Raw genomic sequence first — 26,982 nt, forward strand, 5'->3', positions numbered from 1 at the left:
AACACCAAAGGGGCAGGCACACATCACACTTTAAAAACTTTATTTATATAAAAAAATCATTTTGTTTTAAAAGCGTTACAAGAGTGTGCACAGGAATCAGACAAGGAACGGCTTGGCGCTTCCCCCTCCCCACCTCCTTGGCCCCCCTCCCCACCAGGGCCAAGGAGGAGAGAAGGGGGACGCTGTCTTTTTGGTTCATTTGGAATTAAAAATTAAAAAAGGAATTAGTGTTTTACATATTTAAAGGAAAAGAGAAGAGTTAGACCCCAGAACAAAACCCAACCGAGCTGAGGTGGGGCTGGAAGCAGGGCAGGCCCAGCCAGAGCTTGGGGGGAACTGAGGCAGGAGCAAGGCACCAGCTCTGCCCCTGCCATCTCCCCCTGCCCTGAGGGGAGCCCCAGGCTGGGAGGGCTCCTGCTCCAGTTTGCAGCCTCCTAAAGAGGCTTCCAGTTGCACAGGGAACCCCAGGGCCCCCCGAAAGATCACAGCACATGGATGTGCCCCAGCACCACAGCCAAGAGGAGGAGGAGGAGCAGCACATCCCAACTCCTGTGGCAGCCCAGGCCAGGATGCAGATGAGCACCCTGCACCCTCTCGGTGAGGGCAAGGGGGTTGGGCTCCCCCCAAAACAGGCTTCCAGCCCCACTGCAGACAGGTAAGGCTCCCAGCGGGGAAGGGAAGAGCTCAGCCCTGCCGGAAGCCCAGGAAGCTCCCCTTTCCCAGGGAAGCAGCTGGACAGTACGATTCAAAGAGCTATTTCACAGTGGCAAAAGAAAGGCACGTGTCAAGAGAAAGTCAGCGGGGCAGCGCCACGGGATCCCGGCTCCAGGTGCCCGGCACAGTGCGCCCTGAGCCGCCCGCTCTCCCCAGAACCCTGCCGCATCTCCTTCCTCCACAGGGACCCTGCCCCACGCCCCAGCACTGACCCCCTTCCTCACAGAAGGATCCTCCTCACACAGGCACTGGGTGGTGGCAAGGGCCCCATCCAGACGTCTCTGCAGGATCCAGAGCTGGATCCCCCTTCCCATGCCCCCAAAGCCTCATCTAGAGCAAAGCAAGAGACATTATTGCTGATTTTCTTTCCCCCCCACCCTGTGCCTCCAGCCCCTGGACTCTGGTCCTGCAGCCCTCAGGGAGGAGGGATGCTCCTGTTGTCCCCACGGCCCTGGTTGAAGAGTGATCCCGCAGGAAAAAATATATCCTATAGGCAACAAAACCAAACCAAAAACAAGGCGGCGGCGAGTGAGGTCCCAGTCCCTGTGAGACACCTCGGAGCAGGGGGAAGGCGTGGGAGAGAAGGCAGCTCCTGGTCAAGGCAGAGATCCGAGTCCTTGTGCAGCATCCATGCCGGCTGATCCAGCAGAGTCAGGCAGGAAGGTTTTACTCTCAGGAGGAAGGAGGACGGGAGGAGGAGTTCTCAGTGGTGGTGTCCCAGAACAAGGAGGTGCAGCGGCCCAGAGGAGACTGAGTGGCCCGGGCTGCCCTGGGGACCTGGCCCAGGCGTTTGGCTGGATGGTTGGCACAGAGAGTCCAGCAAAATTCCAACAATAAGACAAGGTAAAAGTCGGTCCATTCCACCATGAAGAGTTATATATTTATATATATAATATATTATCAACCCAAACGGAGCAGAGGCAGGGAGGCCAGCTAGATCTTCTGCTGTGGAGAGAGAGAGGGACAAGTGTTAAGGCTGGAGCAGGAGTGAGGGTGGAGGCAGGATCACGGCACCAGTGATTGCAGCAGCAGTGATTGCAGCAGGATTTGGCTGGCCAAGCACCCTTAAGAGCACAGCAGGATCTGTCACCACTGTCAGATTGGGCAGGACACCTTGGGACATACCGACTCGGGGGAGGGCACAGCAACATCTTCCTCCACCTCCTCCTCCTCTACCTCAGGCTGCGACTCCTGCCCCTCCTCCTGCTGCAGACACATGGGGTTAGTAAGGGCCACGGCATGGGGGGTGTTAGTTGTGGGAGCCCAGCTCTCCTCTCCTCCGCCAGACAGGACAGTGATGTGGCATTTCCTGCACCCATCCCGCTCCTCCCAAGTTAAAGAGAACTGCTCACCATCAACGGTGCTGCCTTCACCGGCTCCATCTCTCCAAGGTCACCGGATCGGTCCAGCGTCCTGCTGTGGTCCCTCTCGTTGAGTGTGGAATAGTTGTCTGGAGCAGGAAAGGGGACAGTCAGTGAGTTGTGTCACCTCCATGGGAGGCTGCACCACTCCTGCAGGAGATGTGAACTATCCCCTGCTTCCCACACACTGAGGGGGAGTCCCTCTCCTACCTGGTCCCATGTTGCTCATCTGGATCTCCTCCCGGGAGGATTTCTTGTCTGCAAGCATAGGAGAGCACATCAGGGACAGTTCCTGCAGCCAGGAGCCACAGAGGAACTACTCTCTGCCCCAGCTGGGGGAGCCTAGGCCCAGCTGCAGCTGCAGCTCTGTGACCCAAGGACACCATAGGACTTACAGTGCCTGCCCCAAGAAGCCCTAAGGCCCAAACTGAGGGCTCTGATGGCCAAGGAAAGCCACCCAGGGCCCATACTAATGGCCCTGTGTGGCTGCCAGAGAAGCCAAAGCTCAAGAGCAGAGAGGGGACAAACATCAGCTGCCCTGAGTATCCACAAGGCAGAGGGATGATAGTGGGCTGAAGGCAAACACATACCTGTTTTTTGGTTCCTGTCGATGAGAGGCAAGGTGCTGTCATCAAAGGAGTTGCCTCCCTGGGTCCGAGAGGCATTGCTCAGGTTCACCTACAGCAACAGACAGTGACCACTCAAACTCTGGGCCCAGAGGTTCCTTCCTCACCAGTGCAATCCACACCTCCAGCACCAGCACAAACCCAGGAACCCTCCCACAGCCCTTGAGAAAGGGGCCCAAGGCAACCAGAAGGTGCTGAAGCCCCCACTGCACCCCCATCAGAATGGGGGGCCTGCCTGGACCAGGGTAGTGCCTGGCCCTCTGGAAACATGAGCAGTCCCTGCTTTTGGGAAGGAAACTCAGCCTGGGAGAATCCTGTTCTTCAATACTGCCACAGAAGCACTTAAGAGTGACAAAATTCCTGCCTCATGCTTATGTGGGACACAGGGCATGACACTTTACAGAGTGCTCCTAGCAGAGACTTCCTGCTGGCCATTGGCACCCACCTCTGTGGGAGCCCAGTGCCACCAGCAAGGTGAAGGGCTGCAGGCCAGTACTGCCAAGCTCCAGGATCACCCTTCTCCCTGCTGCAGGACCCCACCTATCACCCTGGCCACCACAGGGCATCCCCACACCTGGAAATCTGACTTCTTCCAGCCTTCCTTCTCAAGGGGCTTCCGCAGCTCCTTATAGCCCCAAACTGTCTGTAAGACGAGGGCAGCTGCCCGGACTTCTCTCTCTGAGCGGTTCCTAGAAAGAGGCAAAGGGAAGAGATGTTTGGAAACCCGGAGAAAGTGAAGCCCCTCTCCACTCTGAGCATCATCCTTTGAGCAGAGCCTACCCAGATTTGTTGATCAGCACAAGCTTCTCGATCCCCTGTGTTTCCCGGAGTTTTTTCGCCGCCTCGAGGTTGTCCACGATCACTTCATTGATGGTGTTGAGGATTGACACCACTGTGTCCTCAGAGAGGTTTTTGGCAGGGGTCTGCTGGCCTCCAGGCAGGTTCTTCACAAGGTTGGGGATGGCATGCTTGCCTGGGAAGGATAAAGAGCTGGGTGTGAGCAAGCAGGGAACAGGACTGAAGGGAAAACCACTGGCAGGTGACCCGTTTCGCTGTCCCTCTCTGCGGAGTTCAGCACTCTCTGCTCTAGGTGAGAGCAGCAGGCAGAGCCTGAGCTGACACTGTGCCCACACACTTCCCCAGTAGCCAAGAGGTGGAGGAGGAAGCCCCTGCCTAGCCTGCATGGATACAGGGAGCGTGCCATGCTCACCGATCAGCTCCTTGTTGCGCAGGTCTACGGCCAGGTTGCGCAGGGCCCCGGATGCCGCTTTGACCACGCGCTCGCTGTCGTGGGTCAGGAGGTCGGCGATGGCGGAGAGCCCCTTCTCCTGGCGCAGGGCTGAGCGGATGTACCGGCCGTACTGCGGGGAGGGACAGGGCCACCGTGTCACCCAGGGCTGGGGACACTGCTGCCAGCCCCCCAGCTCCCCTCACCCCTTCCCTGTCACACTGCCAGCTCTGTGGGCACTCACCGTCCAGCTGCCAGCGCACAGGTTCTGGATGGCTCCTGCTGAAGCCTCCAGGATAGCTGGAGTCTTGCTTTCCTTCAGGAGGGAGATGTATATCCGCACCACCTCTGGCTGGAAGAGGAGCTCATAGCCTGCCAGGAGGACATGGGTAGGAAGGATTTATCCAAGGGCTCTGCTAGCCTCTGCCTAATCTGAAGGGGCACTGGTGGGCTGATGAAGCTGGAAGCCTCTAGCCAGGCTCCCAGGGAGCAGGATCATTGGCACGGAGAGGGCCAAGCTGCCCCAGGGTACCAGAAATCCCAGCCACTGCTTGTTCAGAGACTGTGATTCACATGCAGTAAGACACTTGTCCCCAGAGGCTTCTGGGAATGACCCTTGCTCATTCTCATGGCTGGTGAACACTTTAAAATCGAGATTTTAGCTTTAAACCATGCCTGCTCTCCATGCCCAGGAGTGAAGAGCAGGCAAGAGGGCAACTGTGCTGGCAAGTCTGAGACCACCACAGAGGGCTGTGTCACTGTGCTGTTCCTCAGTCCCTGGGGCAGTATTTCCCTCTGAAGCCTGTCCTGAGGCAGTGCTGACCTCATGCATGCACAAGATCCTCTCAACTACTGGCAGAGCTCATGTTTTAACAGGTCCTTGGGCATTCCTGCTCCAAACCCAACTTCTGCCCACTGGAGAGGTTCACTTCAATGGGAAAGATCTCCTCTTGCTCACTCGCTCCTCTCCCAGGCCGCTTTGGCAAAAGCTACCCTGACACCCAAGCTCTGCATAATCACTCAAACAACATACCTTTGGCTGGAGTTGTTCTTTTGGGAAAATCCACAGTGTCAGCACCAGGGTCTTCTGGGAGCTTTTTACCTTCAAAGGGCAAGTGGAGAGGCATGAGACTCCTCCTCTCCCCACCCATCTCGGCCCAACAGCTCTTTGCCACTTGCAGGAACAAGCCCAGAGGCGAGCTGAAGCCAAGCGACCAGCGTGTCACAGGAGGGGACATTGGGGGTATTAGCCACACTGCAGGCAGAATGTGCCCAGCTGGGGAGGGGGACAAAGAGAGCTGGAGAAAGCACCTAATTAAACCATGGAAAAAGTAAAACCAAGAGCGCACTCACCTCTGGAGAACCACTCGTCTATTGGTGAGGCGGACAGAAGGACAGGAGAGAGGGGAGGCAGGAGGAGAGAAGTGCCGACAGCATCATGGGGCAGATCATTTGGCAAGAAAGCAAAGGGAAGGGGAAGGGGCAACATAGGAGAAAAGGGAGGGTGTGGAATTAGTGGACATGTATCCATCACCATCCCGCCACCACAGACACCCACCACAGCTTGTGTCAAATGTTTTGGGTAAGCCAAGCAACAGCTCCCAGAGCCAGGGAAGCAGGGACCACTGCGCCTCTAGAGAAAGCTGCCCTTCAGCCTTCACATGAGATGCCCAAGTAGGAACACAAAGATCCCAGCCCACCCTCAAGACCTGACTCTGTTCCCCTCCCTCCCTTCCCTGCTGCTACACAAACCTTTGCCTTTCTTGGCCCCAAAGCAGCTGGCATTGTGGGGTGCAGCGTTGTTGGCAGGGACAAGGGGCGTCTCCTGGTAGCGCTCGGCGTGGGGGATCTCGCGGTGGACTTGGTAGGAGAGGTTCCTCAGCAGGCACACACAGTTCTCCACCAGCTGAGGAGAGAACCAGAGTGTCTGACTGAGAGAGTGGGAGCACTCAGGAGCAGCACTCCAGATCTACAAGCAACGGTCTGGCCCAGCCTTCAGCTTAAAGCTCAAGGAAAATTCAAGCCAAGACTTTATCCAGGCTGATCAGGAAGCCCTGAGCCAAGGGGCAGTGGTGTGGGGATGAGTGACACAGCCAGGACCCTGTTGGGAGGCCAACATTCCTACCCCAAACTGCAGGCTGAGTGTCAGACACCTCCTGGTCCAACAGTGCCAGGTGCACCCCATGCAGGCTCTCCCTTTCCCAACACCAGTCATGCTGTGGTACCTTGCTGTCCAAGTCCTTCTGGCCGATCTCGGACTGCACGATGTAGATCAGGGCATCCACCAGCCCGTCACATTCCCGCAGCTTCCGACGGGCCTCGCTCCGCTCGGAGCTCACATTCCTGGCAGGCAGGAGAGAACCATCATGGGAGAGACAGCTGAGGGCAGCTGAGGGGCAGCCCACACCCCACAGAGCTCAAGACAGAAAACAGCTCCTGCAGCTCCCATCACTGAGGGCAAATGCCTCCAAACTCAAGGTCTGCACCACCAGCAGCTGTCTTATGAGAGCAGCTGCTCCACAGTCCTCTGGAAGTGCCAGGAACAGCCCAGGAGTGTTGCAGCCCAAACCCAGGCAAGTGCTCTGCCAGATCCATACCTAAGGCAGCCAGCGGTGTTGGTGAGCACCGACTCCCACTCTATATGGCGGGGTTTGGAATCCTCATTGGGCTCCCGCTCCCAGCCGGAGCGGGGAATGACCACCTCATCGGTCAGGGCATGTAGTGCATGATCCACGATGGCCATCTTGATGGAGTCGTGCGAGGACAGGTTCCACAGCGTCCCTGCAACGCCACAAGTGGAAGATGAGCGCTTGGACCGTGACCACAGACCCCACCCCAGGGAACCAGCCCATCCTGCCTAAGGGAGCAACTACCTGTGATGACCTCGGTGAGGTCCATGTCGTGAGCCTTGCGCAGCAGGCGCACCAGCGCGGGCACCCCGTCGCAGTTCTTGATGGCGATCTTGTTATCCTGGTCCTTGCCGAAGGAGATGTTCTTGAGAGCTCCACAGGCGCCGTAGTGCACCTCCTTCTTGGGGTGGTCCAGCAGCCCCACGAGCACGGGGATGCCCTTCAGCCGGCGCACCTCTGTCTTCACCTTGTCGTTGCGGTAGCACAGGTGCTGCAGGTAGGCGGCTGCATTGGACTTGACGGCATCCAGCCGGAAGCTCAGCATGGCTATGACCTCCGGCAGCTCCGGCTGGCGCCAGTTCCCTGGGGCCGGGCCGCCTTTCCGCAGGCTGTCCAGGCTGGCCAGGCTGCCCCGCTCGTGCTGGGCCAGCGGGGCCCAGTAGTACCGGTCGGGGGCCACTTCATCCACCAGCATGTCTTCATAACTCCTAGGAGAGAGGGCAGAGAGTGTCTGAGCACAGTCCTGGACGTGGGGGAGGCAGTGCCCCTTCCAGCCCACCAGAAGGGATGAAGCTGGATCTTGGTCTCTGACCCTTGCAGAGGCAGGAGCCAGCCCCACAGGCAAGGTGTGCTGCTGCCCTAGGGACAGGCCAAGCTGGACAAGAGACACAGAGGGTCCAGGGTTCTACTTTGTGGCTCAGGGAAGAAGCCATGGTCCCAGACCTCTGCCCTGTCCAGGAACAGCTCATCCACAGACTGGCAGCACTGGGAATCAGCCCAAACAAGCACATAGGAGTTTAAAGTGTAACCACTGCCCTACATGCCAAAGTGACATTTTACACTCCCAGAACATACACCTCTCAAATTCCAGATTCTCCCATTTTTGCAGCCACTGCCATTACAATCCCTCCCCCACAGCTCAGTCACCTCTGCTGGGCCCGGGCACTGAGGACATTCAGACAAGACCCAAGGAAAGACTTCTACCTCCACTCCAGGTCACACTTGCCCCTTGGGCTGCTCAGCCACCTCCGGAGCTCCTGGATCAGGCACAGGCAGCTCCGGCCCCTGAGTATCCTGACAAGGATGGTGCCAGGACCTGCTGTTGGCACCACCTCCCTTCCTACAGCCTCTGGTACAGAACTTGCCCAAGCCATCAGCTTTAGAGCCAGTTCCACAGCCACACAAGCCCTGGGCGCTGTGGCACTGCCGTGGTGGGGCAAGAGGGTTGCCGAGCTGGCTTCCAGCAGAACCCACTGGGGACACGCCCCATGCCTGGCAGCTCAGAGGTGCCGAGGAGCAGCAGCTCGAGGCTGGAGCCAGACCCAGCCACTGACACAGCCAACATGGCTGGTAGCTGATCCCACTCCTGTGCCAAGACTCAAGACTCCCCAAAAAGGAGCTACTGTCCCACCATGGTGCTGGATGCCACCCTGCAATTGTGGAGGACTCCACCTCCCGTGGTGCCAGATCCCCTCCAGGCAAGACGGGGCTGGCAGGGAACAGGAAGGAGCCCCTTCTCTCCTTCCCAGCAGAGAGGGAGCTCCCTCCAGAGCAGGGACCAGAGCTCCACAGCTGATGGCAACCAGCACACGGCATCCTGTGGCTCGAGGTGCTCCTTCGGCCCCGTGTGCCTGGCGAGCTGCCTCCCCGAAGGAAGTCATTAACAGCCAGGCTCCTGCTCAAGACAAACATCTGAGGCAGGGAACGCTACTCTCCCTGTTCCCATTCCTGTGAGCTGGGCAGCCAGTGTGGACAGTAACTGAGAAGGTGGGGGACAAGCCAAGTTCAACAGTGCTTGGATTCCACAGATTGCTGTGATCTTTATCGCTCTGCCCAGGGAGAGGAGAGCTGGCTCAGGGGCCCACCAACCCATCTTTCATACCATGAGCCATTCCTGCAACTCCAACAGAGCTGACTTTCTGCCTTGATGTGACCCACATCCCCCAGTCTCCCACCTGGCTGCAGCTCATGCACTTGATTCCTGTAACCCTCTTCCTCCAGGATGTGGAGGAGCAGGAGCACAGACACCTTCCCATGCAGCAGAAAGGGCTTATGGTCTCAAAGGCCACCCAGGACAAGTACACAAGCCAGAGTCTCTGCCTGGACAAGCAGCCAGAGGTTGGACACACCTGTGTAACCCCTTTTGGCCAAGATGCTCCCTGAGGAATGAGACCTGATGGCCATGTGCTCAGAACTGGCTTGTCCTGGGCTGCCTGAGGAGGGAGAAGCCCTGCTTGCCCTCCTCCAGCCGGCACAAGCTGCACAAAGTGATGAGGCTGAGCAAATCCATCTGGATGAGCAACTGCCCTGACTGGTTCACCACAGCCCAGAAGCACTTGTGCTGGCACCAGTCACAAGGACAGACAAAGCTGCTCCTTCAGTCCCTCCGGCAGCCAGGAGCTACCATGGATTTACAGCATGCACCTGGATCGGGTAGATCTCCACAGGGGCTGGTAAGAGCTTCCTTTGCCCCAAGTCTCTCCGTGTTGCCTGTGTTTTATGTCCCAGAAGCTTAGGCTGCCTGTGTTGAGCCTTACCTGTCTGCTGGGCCCACTCTGGGGCACTCAGGACATGATGACACCCCTCTTCCCCACCTCCAGGACTCTGGCTCTGCCTCACCACCCCCAGAGCCATCCCCCAGCACCTACCCAAGCCCTGCTGACAGCCCAGCCGGGAGCAGAGCAGGAAGCAGTGTTTGTGCAGGGATGGCTGGCACAAGAGACTGATGGAGTCACGGCCTCAGGCAGGTGACAACTTGAATGCCTGGCAGGGCAGGAAGGACCACCAGGACCCTGCTCTGGCCACCCAGGGCAGCACAGCCCAGCAAGCTGGAGGAGCCGCCATCAGCCACAGACACACAAGGGGGAGAAGCTAGTGCTGCCAAACAGGTTGAGCAGCTTCTCCCGCCTTGCCCTGCAGCAGGGTCGGGCTGTGCAGGAACGCTCCCAGGGCACTGTGGGGCCAAGTCCTGCTCACCCTAGCCTGGGCTAAGCTCCCCTTCCCGGGGCTGCTCTTGGCTCAGGGACAGCACAATCACACAATCATGGGACTGCAGCTGCTCCCAACACACAACCACACCGGCAGGGCTCCCAGAGGGATGAGCCACATTGTGGCACACACAGCCCTGATGGCACAGAGAGAAGGGCCTGGAGCTACATCCAGCTGCCCACTGGAACTCCTGGCTGCAGGACGACCGGCTCAATTAGCACCCAGGTTTAACCACCAATTAAGCAGACAATTAAAAGCGGATGAAAGTTTTCTCCTGTGTGAGCGGTATGTGACTCAGCTCACAGCATTGTGTCCATGGTCCTCTTTCCTCCAAGGAGGGTAAAGTCCAAGGGACCCCAGAGTACCCCAGACCCTCCTACCACGTACCTGAGCCGCCGGCGAGCATCAGATGGGGTCCCCGCCCTCCTGGCTGTGCCATAGTCAGACATGAGCCCGTAGTCCACGTCTTCAAAGCCCACACTACGCTGGTCGTCCTCCAGGCCGTAGGGCTCGGGGTGGAAATGGTTGAGGTCCATGTTGCTGCCCCCAACACGCACTTGGGGCTGGGGGCCGTAGATGTCCTGGCGGCTGGGGGCCCGGTAGGTGTCCATGGAGGGGCGGTAGCGCTCGTCAATGCGGGTGACGCGGGACAGGCTGCCGTAGCTGTGGTCGCTGCCCGGGTACCCATCCTCGTAGGGGCGGCCGTAGCCGTCGGGGTAGTGGTAGTTGCGAGGGAGGGTGGCCGTGCCCGCCTGGCCCAGGTAGCTGCCGGGTCCCCCGTTGCCATTCTTGCGGAAGTTCCTGTCCATAGTCTGGACGTAGTTGCTGGTGACAGGGGACGTTTCCAAAGGCAGCCCGTCAGGCCCCACTGGCACCTGCTGCACTGTCCGGGTGGTCACAGTCTTCACCACTTTCTTCACCTGGAACACATGTGCAGGGCATGCTCACATCACGAAACCTACCATGTCTCTGCACCCCCAGATTCCCCTCTTCCAGCATTGTACTTCAGGTACATTTCACACCCTGTTTCAGCTCGTGGCAGAGCACCCAGCCACCAGGGTCCCCCACCATGCCCTGTCCCTCCCTAGTGTCCCCAGGCCCACACCGTGGTCTCTGTACGCCGAGTCGTCCCATCATCTGATGTCTCTACAGACACGACTGACATGGCACCTTCTGGGTCCTCCTCCATGGTGTATGTCTCCTCCACGATTTGGCCCGGGTCCTGCATCCTAGGGATTGTGCTGTACAAGAGGTGGCTGTGGTCCTGAGGGGAGAAAGCGACAGTGAGTCAGGCCCTGTCACCAATCTGGGCCTTGCTGGTGTCAGCTGGACAAGAGATCTTTCTTCACAGGGAGCTCTGATACCTTTAGGAAGAAGGTACCTTTAAGCCAGGGTGGCCACATGAGGAGCCCAAATCACCCTTTCCCAGCTGGAATGGGGACACTGGGGCACTGTCCTGCACCCTCCCACAGCAAGCAGACTGGCCACAGCCAGAGGGCTGAGCTCCCCCTACCTGTGGCCCGTTGAGCTTCAGATCTGAGTATTTCTGCCTTTCCAGGTCAGCATCACCCAGGAAACGTCCATTCTGAAACACAGCAGGGCAGCAGGCCTGTAACTACACTCATCTCCCACATACCCATCCTCACTCCCCTGCAGGGCCCTGAGCAGCCCAACTCATGCATCTGACAGAGACACACATCATGCACCCCATGCAGAGGAGCACACTCCTCGGGGGTCTGTGCCACATGCAGCAAATCTCCTCTAGGCCAGGCTGGGCAAGAGTCGGAGGAGACACCCCGACTTCCCAGCTCTCCCGCATGCTCTTGATGGAATGGCCACGACCCTTCCCTGCTTCCCTGCCTTCTGGGCAGGGCCCTGGAAACCTTCCACATCTGACACAGGAGTCACCCGTGACCCCAGAGGCCCTCCCGGGCCTGAGAGAACCGCACGGTGGCTGATCGCAGGGTGCTGCTGTTTGACACTTGAACTCTGCCTCTGTCCATCCTGCCCTGTCCCACAGGTCCCTCCTGGCACCACCACCTTCTACAGCCGGAAAGGAACCTGGCTCCTGCACGCCACCACACACCAGCCCTCCAAGCACCCTTCTCCAAGACTGAGCCTGAGAAAGTGAAGAGACGCCTCAAACCAAGGCAGATGAAACCACGTTTACAGCCCTGTAGAGATCTCTCCCAGGCCTGGTTTGGCCGTGTGGGGACAGACAGACTCCATGGATTTGCCCTTGGTCACACACAGAGGGAGACACACATATCCCAGCCTCAGCATTTCAGCTGCCCTCCAAGCAGCCGTGCAGGATGGGGAGCAGAGATGCCCTGGAACTGAGCACAGCCAATCTCTGACCTTCCCAAAACCAGAGCAGAGCCAACCTGGCAGCAAGACCCTCCAGGCTGGCACCTCCTCTCCTGAAGGCTCTGTCTGCCAAGGGAGGTTTGCACATCCCCAGACCAACTCCAGTACACCAGTGCCACGAGAACAGCCGGGCCCTCCTCCACCTCCCATATCCGAGGAGGGCTGAGGGGAGGCAGCTCCGGGGGCTCCAGGAGCCTGTGCACACCCCTCTGCCAAGGGGGTGTTTTACCTGGTGCCGCCGGGTGAGCGTGCCGTTGGCCAAGCCCGGGCCGGCGTCCTGTGGGGAGACCCGGACTCGCTCCAGCTGGGCTGAGACATGGCGCCGTTCCTCCTCCAGGGCCCGGGTCAGCTTCTCGAACTGTGCCTCCTGCTCCTTGACAGAGGCAAGGATGCTGGCGGTCGACTCCACTTCCGAGTCGTCCATGGGTGACGGGTGCCCAGGGTGGGCAGGGCGGGGGGCACGGGGAGGCACAAGCAGAGGCGGCTTGGTGTCAAGGTGAGGGTGGGAAAAATTACCCCAGAAGGGCAGGAGCCCCTCTCTTCACTGCACATGATTTTGGGGGAGGAAAGGAGGAGAGAAAAGCGGTCAAAAGAGACTGATTTCATTAAGACAGATTTTCAGAACAGGAAAAAAAAAAAATCTTATGGCATTAACACCCGCTCCCACCCATCACCAGAGAGCTGGCAAGAGGGTGCTGGAGTAGGACTCAGATGCAAACTGCCCAAACACTAAAGCTTGGAAAAGTGGCACCGTGGGGACAGAAGGTCCCCCCCAGCACAGCAAATAGCTGGGGCTGAGCCTGGTTCAGAAGAACTGCTGTGGGCTGAGGGAAAAACTCATGGGCAAGGAAAAGCTGTGGGCAGGCAGTGCAGGAGGGGAGGGCATGTCCCTGGGGTGGGGCAGGGGACACTCCTGAAGAATGAGACACACATCCTACTGCTTCCTCCAGGGAAGGGCGGAAGGAGAGGGCCATATCATTTATCTGCTCCCTCCTTCCTTGTTCCGTAAGAGATGGGGAGACAGCCCTGGCTCCACAGCTCCTTCCTAGCCAGGAAGAGGATGGAATGTGATGGGATCTCCCTAAAGGGGATCTCATGAGCTCCTTTGACTGCTGCCAAAACTCACCACCCTCCAGGTATCCACCAGAGCTCTCCCTCCAGGGATCCTTAGCCCACAGACCTGGGGATGGGCTTTGGCCTGCACCCCTCCAACACTCCCACCCAAAGGAGAACAGTAAGCGAGCCACAATCAACATTTTGGCACAGAAAAGCAATATTCTTCCATACAGACCTGTCAGAGGAGGAAGCTCAGGTTTGATTGGCAAAGGCACGGGACAGCCAGGTCTAGACGCAGAGAGTCATGGGAGAAACAGCCCAGCCACCACAGTGAGGAAGCAGGAGGGAAGAGAGCTGCAGGGACAGCGGGAGCAGGTCAAAATCACACACAAGAACCCCTAAACAGGAGATAGGGCAGGCACAGAACTGGGAATGGGCACGTCTCTCCCTCCCCTCTGAGGGATGGGTCTGGAAGGGCCGGTGGGGTGGCAAAGCGGTGCTGCCCCCACAGCAGCCCCCCAGCTCCTCGGAGCCTGCAGCATCCCTCACTGTTCCCACCGACGGGAGAAACGGCAGAGGCGGAAAGGAGCGGCCAGGGCTCAGCCCTCCACCCCTCCCGCACAGCCCAGCCGAGTCGCTGCAAGCCTGAGAGGTTTTCCCAAAGCTCTGCAGTCATGGCAGGCATGTGGGGACTCGCTCAAGCCGGGCAAGGAGCACAGAAGCTGCTTTCCCACGGTCTCCAACACCGGCTCTGCCCACTCCACTCCCCGGTGCCACCGCCCGAGGGCTGATAAGGACGACCCGGGGAAGAGAGCTCACACAGGCAGCACCCCTGTTCACACCACCTCCTGCAGCCCCTCAGACCCAGCCTGCAGCACATGTTGGTGCACAGCAGCTCAGTAAAGTCCTCTGATCTGTCAAACCCCTCCCCACTCCTGTGGCTCTGCTCCCCAAAGCCTCCCTCGGGTACAGGCGTGTGTCAGCCACGGTGGCACTGCCTCAACGGAGCCCAGCCACGCAGGGTGGATGTTTTCCAAGTGCTTTGGAAGGTGCCCACAGCACGTTCCACCATCTGGTCACTGCCACTCTATAATCCGTCTTCATCAATAAAAAATCCAGTTGCACTACTCGTGCCTACGTGGTGTCCGGCAGGAGAAGGAACTGCAGCATACCTAACCCAGCCCTGCACCTCGGGAAGAACACAGCCCACCACACTCCAGAGCCCAAGCAGGCTTTTGGAGGCTCCCAGACATGCCTCCTGGTTCATGCACACAGGCTTTCCACCCCTCCCACCTTGCAACAGGTACTCCCTGAGGCTTTTCCAACAGATTGGCTCCCTGAGCCTTGTATGGAAATGCAGGGATGGCTCTGACCCTTGCTGCTCACCTGCCCTGCAGATTTGCAGGATTCTCCAAAGGAGAAGCTTGGTGCCTCCCAGAACTGTGCTGACACATCCTAGTTCTTATCCCAGAGTAACACTCCTTATCTCTGGTGGGCTACCACCCACTTTAAGCAGGGACACAGATCTTCAGTCTTTCCAGGGTTTCCTGATGGAAGCAGAGCAGCTCCTTATTACGTCCCAGTGTTGTTCAGCGGGACACAGAGCAGTCCTACCACCCCAGACACCCCATGCAACTGCAGCATCCAAAAATCCCAGCCAAGACCCCTGGCTCGTTGGGATTTGTTTCCAGAGTGGTATTTCAGCAAACCCTTAAAAGAGAGGAACAGCCCCCTGTGGAGAACGATCCTCCACAACATGGCCTTTCCAAGCAGTTGTGCTCCCTGGCTATCCCTCAACAATCCCGATGCAGAAGAGGCAGATTTTTAGGGTCCAGGAGGGCAGAGGCAGCTCCCTGAGTCCAAGAAGAGAGAATTGGCTGGTCTGGTCTCATGAAGAGGATCATGCCTGCAGCAAGTACAGACTAGAAGGGTCAGGCTCTGTGGGAAGCATGGACGGGAGAGAAGGAGCCCCAGAAGATCACCTTGGTCCCCGATGGCTGGCAGGCAGCGCCCATACAGCCCACAGGGACACCCCAGCCCTGAATCCCCACCTTTGTTCCCTGGGAATGGGGTTGGGAAACATTGACACTAACAATGAAACTTGCAGGGCTGTTATGGCCCCAGATAAGGGGCCAGAGCAGCTGCAAGGCTGTTTCCTTCCCGTCCCTTCCACAGGGAGTAAACACAACAGCAGGGGAAGGAACAGGACAGGTCCCGCACCCTCCAGATCCAATGGATGCTCAAGGAGAGGCCACGTGAGGGTCTCCCAGCACAATAAGACCATGTTAAGCAGAGAGACTCAGTGTCAGGGGGCTGCACTGCCTACACAGTTGGTATTCCTGCCCTGAACACTGGACACGGCTCCATGATGTGCAGGAAGTGTCAGCAGAACGGGGTCTCTCCCAGTTTTCCTTTACGAGCAGGACAGACCAGCTCCCTCCACCCACGTTCCAGCCATTGTCTTCATCGATCTGGGATTAAAGACATAATTACAGAGAGGCAGTGCCAGGTCCAGAGAGGTCAGCAAGAGCTGTCCCCACAGACACAGCCAGCACCATCCCAGCTGGAGCAAAGCCATTCCCTGGGTTTGGCACACAAACCCCAAACTCGGCCCTACATCCCCCAGATGTGAGGAACCTGCCCCACATTCAGGGATAGGGCCCCCTGCATGTCCCAATGCCATCTGGGGCACTCAGTGACCATCTCTAGAATGAGACAGGGAGGGCAGGAAGGGAAGGGCCTCAGTTATGCATCCTGCTCCCCCCAGCCAGTGAGCTACTCTGTGACAGTGCAAAGCCAAATACACAGGAACCCGCAAGGGTGAAATTCCAGGGATCGCTTTGCGCCCATTCCCTCCCTCCTCCCCCCAGCCTCTGAAGATCCAACTACAGAGCATTCTTCCAAAGCCAGACCCTGACCGGCTCTGAGGATGGCTCATGAAAGCCTTTTCATCATGAGAGAGGCACTTGCTGACACACCTGTTACTTAAAAACCCCAGCAAGCCAAAAATATTTCAGCTGGCTCAGTTCAGGGCAAACCAAAAAGCTTCACCCCAGGGGCAGAATCCTCTCTGTCCCTGCAACAATCAGGACCCCAGGGAACAATGCAGCTACCCAGGAAGTTTCACACCTAAGTCCCCCTGGCCTTATCTCCCAACTTCCTGGCACCAACCCCACCCTGTGCTGTGCTCAGAATCAGAGGGGATGCACTGGAAAGATGTCACAGAGCCTGGGGAGCAGAGCCCACTCGCTACCCAGGAGGCAGCTGCCAGCCTACCTGTGTGCATGGAGCTTCCCCACCACAAGCTTCCCATCTGGATAAAGGTTTTGGACACAGCCAGAAAGGCATCCCAAACCCTGAGCCCTCCACAGCCATTCTGCTGCAGCCAGTTGTGACACAGCAGATTCTTCCAAAACCTCTCACCCCAGCTCCTCCAGCAGAACTGCCTTCCCATAGAGCAAATCCTTTGCCTGAAAAAATAAATTTCCAGGGCCAAACCACAGACATACCCACCTACAGTTCACCTGCACCCTCCTCTGCCAGAGGATGGAGTCCAGTCCTTGAAGGTTCCCAACCAGGAGTGTTTTCCTGGAGTCTACCACAGAAAGATTAACCCCAGGGCCCAGACCGAGCCAGTAGATGGGGAATTGTACTCCACAGGCCAGAGAACATGGACAAGATCTGGCAGATAATACTCAGGCTGGCGGCTTGATAGGCAGCACCGCCACAGCACAGGGAATCTCCAACAAAGTCCTCTATGTGGATTCTTCCAACAATCTGCTCCAGCCCTGCTCCATGCCCCAAGTCCGTGGAGAGCTGTCACCCAAAGGTCTTGGGATCCCTGAGGCTAAGGCTGCTGCATCAGCACAGAACACTTTGGGCAAAGTTCAACCCAAGCACCTACAAAGTCAGAATCTCCTCTGCCACATCATCCCTGACCCAGCACCCTGCTAAGGGACACACCAGGTCCTCACTGCCACAGTCCTGCTGCCACCAGGGAGGGCGAACAGAACTGCATTAGCTCAGTCTGCCACGTCCCAGCCCTTCACATAACTTCACTGCTTGTTCATGAGCCCCAGACACCTGTCCAGCACATGGCAAGGTTTGTCACCATGGCCAGACACTCTTGGCAGCCCCCCACACCATGAAGCACAAGGAAAGCCCTTCTCCAGCTCCATCAGAGCCAGGATGGACACAACCCCTCATCCAGGCTGGCTGAGCCCCTGTGGGGCTCCTCAGCCAGACCCACCTGCCAGGCTGACAAAGGGGGATGGATTCCTGAGAATTTTGTAACACAGTCCTAAACTCCACTCCAATAACTGCCCTTTCCCTCTCTGCCCCAGGGCCTGAGGAGAGCCAGCTGGCTGCCCATTCTCTGAAAGCTCTCCGCACCAGACCCTGTCCCCGAGAGGGAGGAAGCAACAAATTCCCTGGTCCCAGCTGCCTATCATGGTGCACTTAGGAAAAACAGAAACTCCATCAATAATTCAAGCCTGCAATTGTCCGAACGCTTCCAGTGCACTTGCTCTGCACAGGCTCACAGCCCTGCTAATTCACCACAGGCTTCTGGTCAGTCTCAATTACCTAAAAAATAAATGAGCTAGCATCCTTGGCATCTTTCCCCATGCCAAGCACAGGGTCCAGGCTCACACATCAACCCTTAGACCTCAGCACGGCTGAAGCAGCAGGGCATAGGAGAAGAGACCACGGGCCCAGACTCACTTGCTCTGGTGTCCAGCTCAGAGCACCTACGGCCCTCAGGCCATGGAGGGAAGCTGATGGTGGGCAGCAGATCCCATAACCACGTGAAGGAGAGCTTTGGCTGTTTCTCTCCTAACCCCAGAGGCAGGAAGGCACCCACAGCCCTCACCTCAGAGCAGCCCGGCTGAGGCTGACACATCTTTGCTGCCAGGTTGTGTGAGGCCCCTTGCTCCCACTCCCCAGCCTACCCTGGCCCTGCTAGACCTTACATCAGGGGAAGGCTTCCCCACTTCCTGCCCTGGGCTCCAGCTGCCCCCCTGGCCCCCAGGAGGGCTCTTCCTGCTGGCAGGTCACAAGAGCACAGTGGACTTCGAGCAGGCGGGCAGGTGGCCAGGAAAGGGCTGCTCCGGCAGCAGGTTGGACACCGCCTTGGGCGCCTACCTGCTCCAGGCCCAGCCCCACCTTCCCCGGGGGAGCCGTGCCCCGGGTGCCGGTCACGGCAGGAGCCCGGCGGGTGAACACCCAGGAGCGGCGCCGCAGGCAGGGACAGGCAGGGAGCCGTTCCTCCTCCACCCTTCACATCTAACTGGTTGGACTGGCAGCGGGATCGCCACCTGGCCTACCTCACCTGCCGCCCCCAGTGCCAGGGATGATGGCCACGTAGCCAGGATGGGTTGGGAAAGCCTCCCTTCGGAGAGGGGAGTCACCTGGAGATGCAAGCCGGGCGCAGATCGCACCTTATAAGGCAGCGGGACGGCAGCCAGGGAGCAGGATGAGGAGGGAGCGATAAGGGCAGGGTGGGGCTGGAGGCGAGGAAGCAGCAGCGTGGGTCTTCCCCTCAGCCAGGGCAGGGGGCCGAGAACGGAGATACCGATCGGGTCTGCAGGACGGGTCTGGACACAGCCGATGGTTGTGAAACACGGGCAATCCCCTGGGGAAGGGATCTGTCCCTGGCTGCGCTGAGGTCACCGGGCCGGTGCCACCTCAGCCGGGCCGAGAGTGAGGCAGCCGAGAACGGAGCAGTGCATGGTGGAGCAGTGCATGGTCGGCTGTGGAGAGCTGGGATTGTTCTGCTGGAATGCCAGCAATCCTTCGGCGGGGCAGCTGTCCCTCCCAGGCACGCCGAGGGCCACTCGCCCCTCTCCGAGCACAGCCAGGACACAGCATGCCAGGAGCTCCTTCCCCCCAGGAGAGCCGGGAAGACCCTCTGCACCGCCTGGATGGAGGCGAGAATTGGCGAGAGGAAGGGACATGAGCTTCCCTCGGCATTTGCAGGGAGGAGAGGGCCACAGGAGGGCAGCCAAGGCGCTGGGCTCCAGGCAGAGGCTCTGTCCACCCGCAGCCCCCAAGAGAGACGGCCCCAGGGCTGGAGCCTTCCTGCCAGCAACACCCTGCTGCATCCCACTGCCCACGGACACCTCAGCAGCCCTGCTGCCACGGGGCACTGCTGCGAAGGTCCCTGGCACCCCTCTGCACCAGCTCCACGGCTCACACCCCCAGGCCCAGGAGATTCACATGTCGAGAGCCCTGCAGCAGCACAAAGGCAGCTCTCTCCTCGCTGTGGGAATTCGCAGCTGAGCGCTCGGCAGGGACAAAGGGATTTCACAGGCACATCCCCAGCCGGCGGCCGGCCTCCCTCCCCCCGGCGTCCCCGCTTCCTGTCACAGTAGCACCAGACCTCGGGGGCGCAGCAGCAAACAAACACCCAGCGCCGGATTCTGGGAATGAGGCCAGAGCATTCCCGGGACAGGCCACGCTCCGGCAAGCCAGAGGGCTCCTGCTTCACCCCAGCGGCTCCCGGGCAGGGGGAGGCAGCAGCCCCCCGGCTCTGCCAAGGCGGCCCGAGGCGAGCAGGTAAGCAGGAGGGATTGCAGGGCAGCTTCCTGCCCCACCCAAGCGACAGTGGCCACCTCGAAGGGGGACATGAGCTGTCCCCACGGCCACAAGGCTCAGTGGACGCTGGCGCTGGGCTGAAGGTCAACGCGGCCCCCCAGGCTCCAGCCACGCCAATGTCCCTGCCCTTCACCCGTCCCCCCACCCTCCGCCAGGCTCAACTTTCCCATTCAGCTGCCTCTCTCCGGCTGGGAAAACAAACACACCAGAGATAAGGGCCATATTGGCAGAGTCCAGGGAGCAAAGTCCCCCTCAGTGAGGCCTGAGCCTGCCTCCCAAGCCGAGGCACGGCACACAGGGGAAACTGCTCTTCTGGGTCCCCATCCCAGGGGAACATGAGCTGCTCCAGGGTAGTACACTACAAGTGCTGCTGGGCTGCTGGCTGTGCCCAAGCAGAGAGGCTGCAGTCTGGCGGGCAGCATTCCCAGCAGGATTAGAGGCAGCCTCCCTTCATCAGGCCACAAACACCTGCAGCTACCTGTGCCAGCCCAGCACCTGGACACACGGATTTGGGACCCTTCCCGGGCACAGAGCCCTTCCCACAGCCCTCTTCCCAAGGAAGCCACTTGAGATCACTTCCTGTCCCACACCTGCAGCCCCAGGAACTGGTCCTGGCTTCCAGGCTCTGCTACAATTAGTGGACAAAGGAGCAGGGCCTGGAAGCACAGGGGAATCTCACTGGCACCAGCACAGGACATGTGCAACTAGGGGCAGCCAGCACTATCTGCCTTTCCAGCAAGAGCAAGTCACCAAGGAACTGTGATGAGGAGTGGGGACAAGGGCAGGACACAGGACCCCCCAGCCTTCCCACATGGAGCCTTCCCCAACCAAAAAGTACCAGGGCACCCCTGAGGCAGACAGGGCACCCTTCCCTCTTCCAGAGGAGACACCCTCCCCGCCCCACGCTGAGCAAACAGGTGAAATAGCATTTGGTGAGGGAGTGGCCAGGAGGGAATTGCCGAGATTAAGCTAAACCGGCCCGAGGGAGCGGCCCAGGAGGAGTGGGACCCCCTGCCCCTCCTCGGCCCAGCCAGCCCGGACTCCCCGAGCAGGTAAGGCGGCCACGGGCTGAGTCAGAGCACAAACCACGCGGGGCTGGGCTGAACGCCCCGGCTCCAGCTCCGCTGGCTCGGCATGACCTCATCAGGTGCCTGGCTCTCTAATTGCACGCATGCATCTGGTGGAGATGGCTCCGAGGGCCCTGCCAAGAGCAGTAATGAATGGGTGAAGGAAAGCCACTGGAGAAGCATCAGGCAGGAGCCAGGGAGTGAATCACAGCTGGAGACGGGGAAACGGGGTGCTTGAAGCAGGGTGACAGCAAGTCCCCCAGAGCTCTCCAAAGCCCCTCAAGGTAAACACACAGGCTGGCAGGAGCCAGCGCTCACCCAGAGCAGCAAGGGACAGACAGGACAGAGGGCCAGCAGGACTCCATCCTACCCCAGCCCCCTGACCAAACTGTTTGCACCCCCATCTCTCTCACTGAGAAGCACCTTCCCAGGCTCCTGTGCGAGCCAAAGGGAAGGAAACCTGCGCTTCCTGGTCAGACGGGAGATGACATCGTGGCTTCCCTTTCCTGCAAGTTTCTAAACACGACGTCCTGCCAAGGGCCACTCCCCACTGCCCCTGGCCTGCATGCAGATTATCTGGAACCAGGCTGGGAATGACAGGCATGGGCACCACCACCAGCCCAGCCTCGGCCAGCTGTGCCACCCAGGAGACCAGATGCCTGGCCTTCCAGCTTGCTGGAAACAGTCTGCCTCCAGGGAACAAAGCCGAGGGTTCCTCACCCATAGTGCTATTACATTCCTGTCCAGGGCTGGGAGCATCCTATGAGGAGAGGGTGGAAGATGTTTTTTTCCAACCCCATGAGGCTCTGGCTGTGCCTGCCATGCCCCAGAGATGGGTTGGTTACCTGCAGAACTACAGCAGCACCAACACCATGACCCAGCACAACACCTGCCCCCTAAGCCAGCTGTCCAGCCTCCCTCACACACCCCATCTTCTTGTGTGCACAACTCCCTCAGAGCTCCCTGACGCTGTGGGGCTGCCAAGACTCCTGAAGGCAGGACAGGCCACTCCTGGGAAGCCAAGCAAGAGTCCCCCTCAGAGCTCTCACTGCTGCCAGAGCTTTGCTCTGCAAGCCTATCCACCTGCCCTTGCTGCTGAAAGGAGAATGGAGAAGCAAAGTGAGTGGTTTTCCACCACAGCCAGCTGCTGGGGACAGACCCTGGGCAGAGATCAGGGGAGAACAGGTGGCTCTGCCACACCAGTGTGTCCTGGAAGTAAAAGCAGGCAAAAAAGAGAAGAGATACTAAGGATGACACAAAGCCAACCTGGAGAAGGCAGGCTCCCCACACAAGAGGATTTCTCCCAGAAACACCCTGGGCTCTCCACCTCCTCCCCCTCAGACCCCAGTGAGCAGGAGGGGGACAACATCTCTTCCCCCTGGAGCAAGCCGGCCTGCCCGCAGCCAAGCCAAGCATGGCAAGCAGCAGCCCTGCATGCAGCAACACGCTCGCAGGAATGTGTTACTCCACTGGGCAAGGGGCCTGCCAGCAGCATGCAAACACCCCCAGTGACCCACCCTTCCAGGTCGGAAAAACTCGTCTTTGCAGTTCCACACACTCACTCCCTCCCACCCACAGCAGATACCCACATGTGGCCCAGCACCACCGCCTCCCCTTTCCGACTGGGCCGGGACTGGGAGCACGGGGAAGCAGCTGAGAGAGCCAGGGGCTCTTCTCGGAACAGAACAGCCCCAGCGCCACACGAGGTGGGGGTGAGAGGAAAACACATCATCTGGGGACAGTGAGACGCCTTCCTCCTTCTGGACTGGGCGGGAACCAGTTCCCCATATTCATCCAGTCCAAGGCCATCCAACTCTCACACATGGGGCCACCTTGCTCCCTCCCCCAGGTAACCACTCTCCTAAGCAGGAGGCACTTTCACAGTCACAAAAGCTGTGCAAGTTGAGGAGAGCTGCCCTCCCATTGCCCACTCCTTCATGCTCTAGCTGCTTTCTCCCCGTGCCTGGTGCCCAGAGCCCAGCCCTCAGGGACTCAGCAGTGGCAGGTACAGCTCAGGTGTGCCTAGGAGGGCCAGTGAACTTTGAGCAGCATTTGCTGTGACCAGGGCCAACGCCCAAAGGAACAGGAGCAGTCAGGGCCAGGATGGAGGTACAGGAACAGCTCCTGCCACCAACCTCAGCCCACCCAGGGACATCTCATGCAAGCCCTGGAGCTGCAGATGTTTCCAGAGCACCACCACCAGGCTATAGGAGAGTTCTTCCCAGGGCTTGGACCCTACCCTAATTTGCCTGGACCCTTCCCTGTTTGTGCTGGAAAGCCAGGCACACCTGGACAAGCACCCCGCCAAGACTAGTACCACAGCAGAAATTCCCTGTCCCATCAGCACAAACATCTGGGCACAGATCTGCTAGAATTAAACATGGGGTAAACCTGGCTCAGGATCTCAGGCCTGCACTGGCACAAGCATTCTTGCAGTGGGTAAGAGCTCTGCAGTGCAGAGTCACCATGGACCTGCAGCATGAGGTTAGGAACACTGGCACAAGCTGCTGGGCACCCACCACTCCTGTCAGCACCCCGGGCAGGAAAGCACATCTCACTCGAGGCAGCAGGAGCTGGCGTGGAAGGCTGGGCAGCAGGGACCAGTTGTTCCCACCTCAGTCCAAGGTCCACACATGGCAGACGTCCCACTGCCAACCTCTGATCAGCAGCTGCTCTGGGCTGGGAAGAGCAGACGAAAGCAGAGGTGACTGGCACCCTGGTTAAGGGTTGGCCCATCCTGACACCACGCCTGGCAGCTTGTGCTCTTTAGTCACTGGTTTGCCCCCCACACCCAGCAGAGCCAGCTCATCTCATCCCTCCTTGCATAGGCCACCATAAGGAAGCAGTATTCCTCACAGGGAAAAGTTGCTTCCTCCACACACAAAGGGAAACAGGAGGATCCCACTGCCACTCCGAAGCACCCCAACAGGCTGAGGGCACACGAGAACACAACAGAGCACATTAATCCAGAGGTCAGGCCCTGCATGCAGCAGTCACTGGACAGGGCAGAGGGACAGGCACTCCTGTGCCAAACTAACACCAGCAGCTTTCCTGGAGGGAAGGAAGGCGGATTAGCAACAAGCACAAGACAGGCAGGAGCTGGATGGACTCATCAGCCTGCTGCTGGGGGTTTCCAGCACAAGAACTGGCTCTAAGAAACCCTTTCCTCCCCCAATCAGCCTCCTCAGATGATATAAAGCAAAGAGGAGGTTGTGGCCACCTCGGAGAACTCGAGGACTTTGGTCGAGAGCCCGTAAATCCAACCCCTTTCCGACAGCCTAGTGCTGAGGCACATTCCTGAACTCCGTTCCAGAGGACAACCTCCTCCGCTGGCCAAGCCCTGTGTCACACACGAAGGAGTGCCTGAATTGCCCAGGTTCGGGTTTTGTCATCAAATCCAGGCAACACCTGCTGTCTTCTATTGCCCCACACCAGCTCCGGGTTCCGCTTCTCTGTCAGCGAGGCAGGGACGGGACACAGCCACAGCGCTGCAGAGACGGGTATTCAGAGCCAGGAGAGCTCGGCACTTCCCTGGAGACAGCATCACCACAGTCTTGGGAAAGGGCTCTGTCCTTGCCAGCAGTAAATGAGAGACAGTTATGAGGGGTTGTTGGGAAGGGAAACCAAGAGCTTTACCCAGCACTCTCCCCCTAAGGCCACAGACACTGGTGAGCTATTTCGAGAAGCCAATAGCCTTCCAGGCACAATCCAAGCCACACTATTATTTTCTGGATGTCCTAAAGCCACCTCCACAGCAGATACAATGGGCCAAGGTCTTATCTCCGTGCCAGAGGCTGGAGGAGGGAAGAGATGAGAGGCAATCCAGGGACAGAGCCGGCTCCGCGGTCTGGGCTGGACCATTCATCTGACTCCCAGCCCATCTTTAGGGAAGGGATGGCCTCAAGGGCTCCTCAACCACAACCATCAGGCCCTGACCTCTGCGTCGGAAGGGAGGAGGCTCACCCCTCCGTGGCAGCCCAGGCAAGCCCAGCACGCTCCACTGAGTGAGCACTTTTATCCTCCCACCGCTTCCAGGAAGGTTCTGCGCGAGATTCCAGCAATGCTGCATACGGCAAAGGACGCTCTAGAGTCCAGTCAAACTCAGCCAAGAGGAACAGCAGATCCTTAAAAACTGCTTTTTTGCTCTTTACAGAGCACAAGCAAACACCAGCAGGTGAAGAACCAAGAGAGCCCTGGGAACAGGATGGAGCAGACAAGGTAACCCCGGGAAAGGTGACTAGCAATTTTCCTGGTGGACACTGCCCTGCTTCACTGGCAGGAGCCACAGCAGAGGCAGGAGCCTGGGAGTCACCAGTCAGCTGCTGACCCCACCTTGCCACATCCAAGAGAAAGGGCACAGAAGTGGCAACTTCAAGCACAAGCTGGGAGCACGGCTTACAGGATCTCAGCACACCTCCAAAGCTGAAGACAAGCTCAGTTCTCTACACCAAAGACATGGACAGTCAAGTCCAAAAGCGTCTGTGCAGCGCAGGGAGGGCATCAGTGAAACCACAGGTAGCTGCAGTTCAATACCATCACAAGGCTCCATGCATCCAAATGCTCCTCTCTGGCTCACTGGGAGCTGGGCAGAAGCCTGGGTGCCACAACACTGGGAGAAGAGCTTTCAGCTCCTCTGGTCACAGAACAGACCAGGCCCCCCAGATAATGCCCTGTGAGACACATCGTCATCGGCTCCCTGGAAGGGCAAGGGCACCGAGCCCTTAGAGAGAGAGGGAGGCACTCCATGAGGTCCACCCCACTCTCCAACAATGAGAGGAAGCTTTGTTGTCCAAGCTCCCTCGCCCAAAGCCCAGGGCCATAACGGAGGTGCCCCACCTCCCTTCTGCCAGCCCGCGGGTGCTTCGCAGATGCCAACAGCCCTCATGACTGCGAGGCACCCAAACTTTCTCACCCAAGCTAAGTCTCCTCTCTGCAACGCTCTGAGGAGGCAAAGGAACGCTCACGGTGCAGGGGAAGCGATGCCGGGGAAGGTCATCGGAGAAGGCACGACGAGCGCTGGGGTAGGGAGGAGGCAACCGGGCTGTCGCTAAATGACAGTGTGGCCAAGGGAGACTCAGAATAAACCGGCGGCTGAGCAGACCCCCGGAGACCGGCTCCGGGACCATCCTGCCTCCTCGGGAAGCGTTTCGGTGTCGCCTGTGAGCTCGGGCGGACGGGCCTGTCGGGCTGTTTTGAAGCTCAGAGCGATTCCATTAGGAGGAGCCGCAGCCCCACCCGCACACTTGACCCCCCCCGGGCACACCGGCCCCTTCCCCGCCAGAACAAAGGCGCAGGCAAACGACACACCGGGCGACGAGCCCCAGCGCAGACCGGCAGAGCCGAACTGGGTGGCTGGACGCAGAGCCGGAGAGCCGGGCCATGCCTCGGCCGAGACCCCAAGGGGGGGATCCAGCCCCGATCCCCGCCCGAGGGCGGGGGGGCCTGCCGGTGCCGGCCGCGGGAAGCTGGCACACGGACGGCCTTTGTTCCGGGCAGGGCGAGCGGCGGCGGCCCCGGGCGGGGAACGGGGCAGCCGCCCGGCCCAGCCGCCTTTGTGTCGCTCCCCGCGGGCTCCCGGGCGCCGCCAGCGCCCCCGCCAGGGCCGGGCCCCGCCGCCCCACCGGTCCCGCGGGGCGCGGCAGCGCCTGGCACAGGCTCTCGGGCAGGACGGAGCTCCCGGGGCCCGGTACCGATCGGCCCCGGCAGGAGAGTGCGGCCAAGCCCCGATCCGGCCCCGCCGGGCGAGGACCGGCCCGGCCCGCCCCGCCGCCGCCGCGGGGGCGTGCGGCGCCCGGCAGGCGCCGGCCCGCACCGGCTCCGCTCCCTCCCCTGTGCCCCCTGAGCGGCGGCACGGACGCCGCGATCGGGACTCACCGTGGCCGGGCTCCTCGGCGGACGGGCGAGGGGGGGCGGTCCCGCCCCGCGGCGGCGGCACGGCCGCCCGGCCCGCTCCGCGGGTCCCGCCGCGGCGGCGAGGCGAGAGACGAGGCGGGCGCCCGGTGCGGCGGCGGCGCAGGTCAGGCCGGGTCCCGCCGGGCGGCGCGGGGCGGTGTGTGCAGAACGCGGGGTCGATCGGCTCCCGCCGTGCGCCCGCGCCGCTCCCGCACCTAAAATGGAAGTTGGTCCGGCGGG

The 26,982-nt window shown here is 59.5% G+C and overlaps 1 protein-coding gene across 5 annotated transcripts; it reads right to left on the bottom strand.

Annotated features, from left to right (window-relative positions):
- Positions 1–23: 23 nt before the first annotated feature.
- On the bottom strand, positions 24–26,794 carry CTNND1 (catenin delta 1). 5 transcript variants are annotated; one of them, XM_033062682.1, is made up of 20 exons: positions 26,725–26,794; positions 13,425–13,543; positions 12,363–12,677; positions 11,280–11,351; positions 10,872–11,030; positions 10,154–10,686; positions 6,803–7,266; positions 6,527–6,710; positions 6,155–6,272; positions 5,682–5,835; positions 5,283–5,300; positions 4,963–5,031; positions 4,174–4,301; positions 3,912–4,062; positions 3,482–3,674; positions 3,276–3,390; positions 2,666–2,753; positions 2,286–2,333; positions 2,067–2,164; positions 24–1,656 (listed from the first exon to the last, which is right to left on the bottom strand). In XM_033062682.1, exons 3-20 carry the CDS (start codon positions 12,555–12,557, stop codon positions 1,648–1,650), a joined length of 2,796 nt encoding a protein of 931 aa, XP_032918573.1. In that variant the 5' UTR covers positions 12,558–12,677; positions 13,425–13,543; positions 26,725–26,794; the 3' UTR covers positions 24–1,647. The 5 variants fall into 5 exon arrangements, with proteins under 5 accessions (XP_032918573.1, XP_032918572.1, XP_032918575.1 ...); XM_033062681.1 differs by having other exon boundaries at positions 24–1,659; XM_033062684.1 differs by having other exon boundaries at positions 24–1,920.
- Between the last annotated feature and the right edge of the window lie 188 nt (positions 26,795–26,982).

This window comes from Catharus ustulatus, chromosome 6 (assembly GCF_009819885.2).
Source record: "Catharus ustulatus isolate bCatUst1 chromosome 6, bCatUst1.pri.v2, whole genome shotgun sequence".
Classification (NCBI taxonomy): domain Eukaryota; kingdom Metazoa; phylum Chordata; class Aves; order Passeriformes; family Turdidae; genus Catharus; species Catharus ustulatus.

Excerpts from the sequence above, each read along its gene's own strand:
- CTNND1 (XM_033062684.1), bottom strand. The coding sequence starts at position 12,557 with ATGGACGACTCGGAAGTGGAGTCGACCGCCAGCATCCTTGCCTCTGTC. Across the intron at positions 3,675-3,911 it reads GCGCAACAAGGAGCTGATCG|GCAAGCATGCCATCCCCAAC; the intron begins GTGAGCATGGCA and ends TATCCTTCCCAG. Across the intron at positions 2,165-2,285 it reads GATGAGCAACATGGGACCAG|ACAACTATTCCACACTCAAC; the intron begins GTAGGAGAGGGA and ends TTCCTGCTCCAG.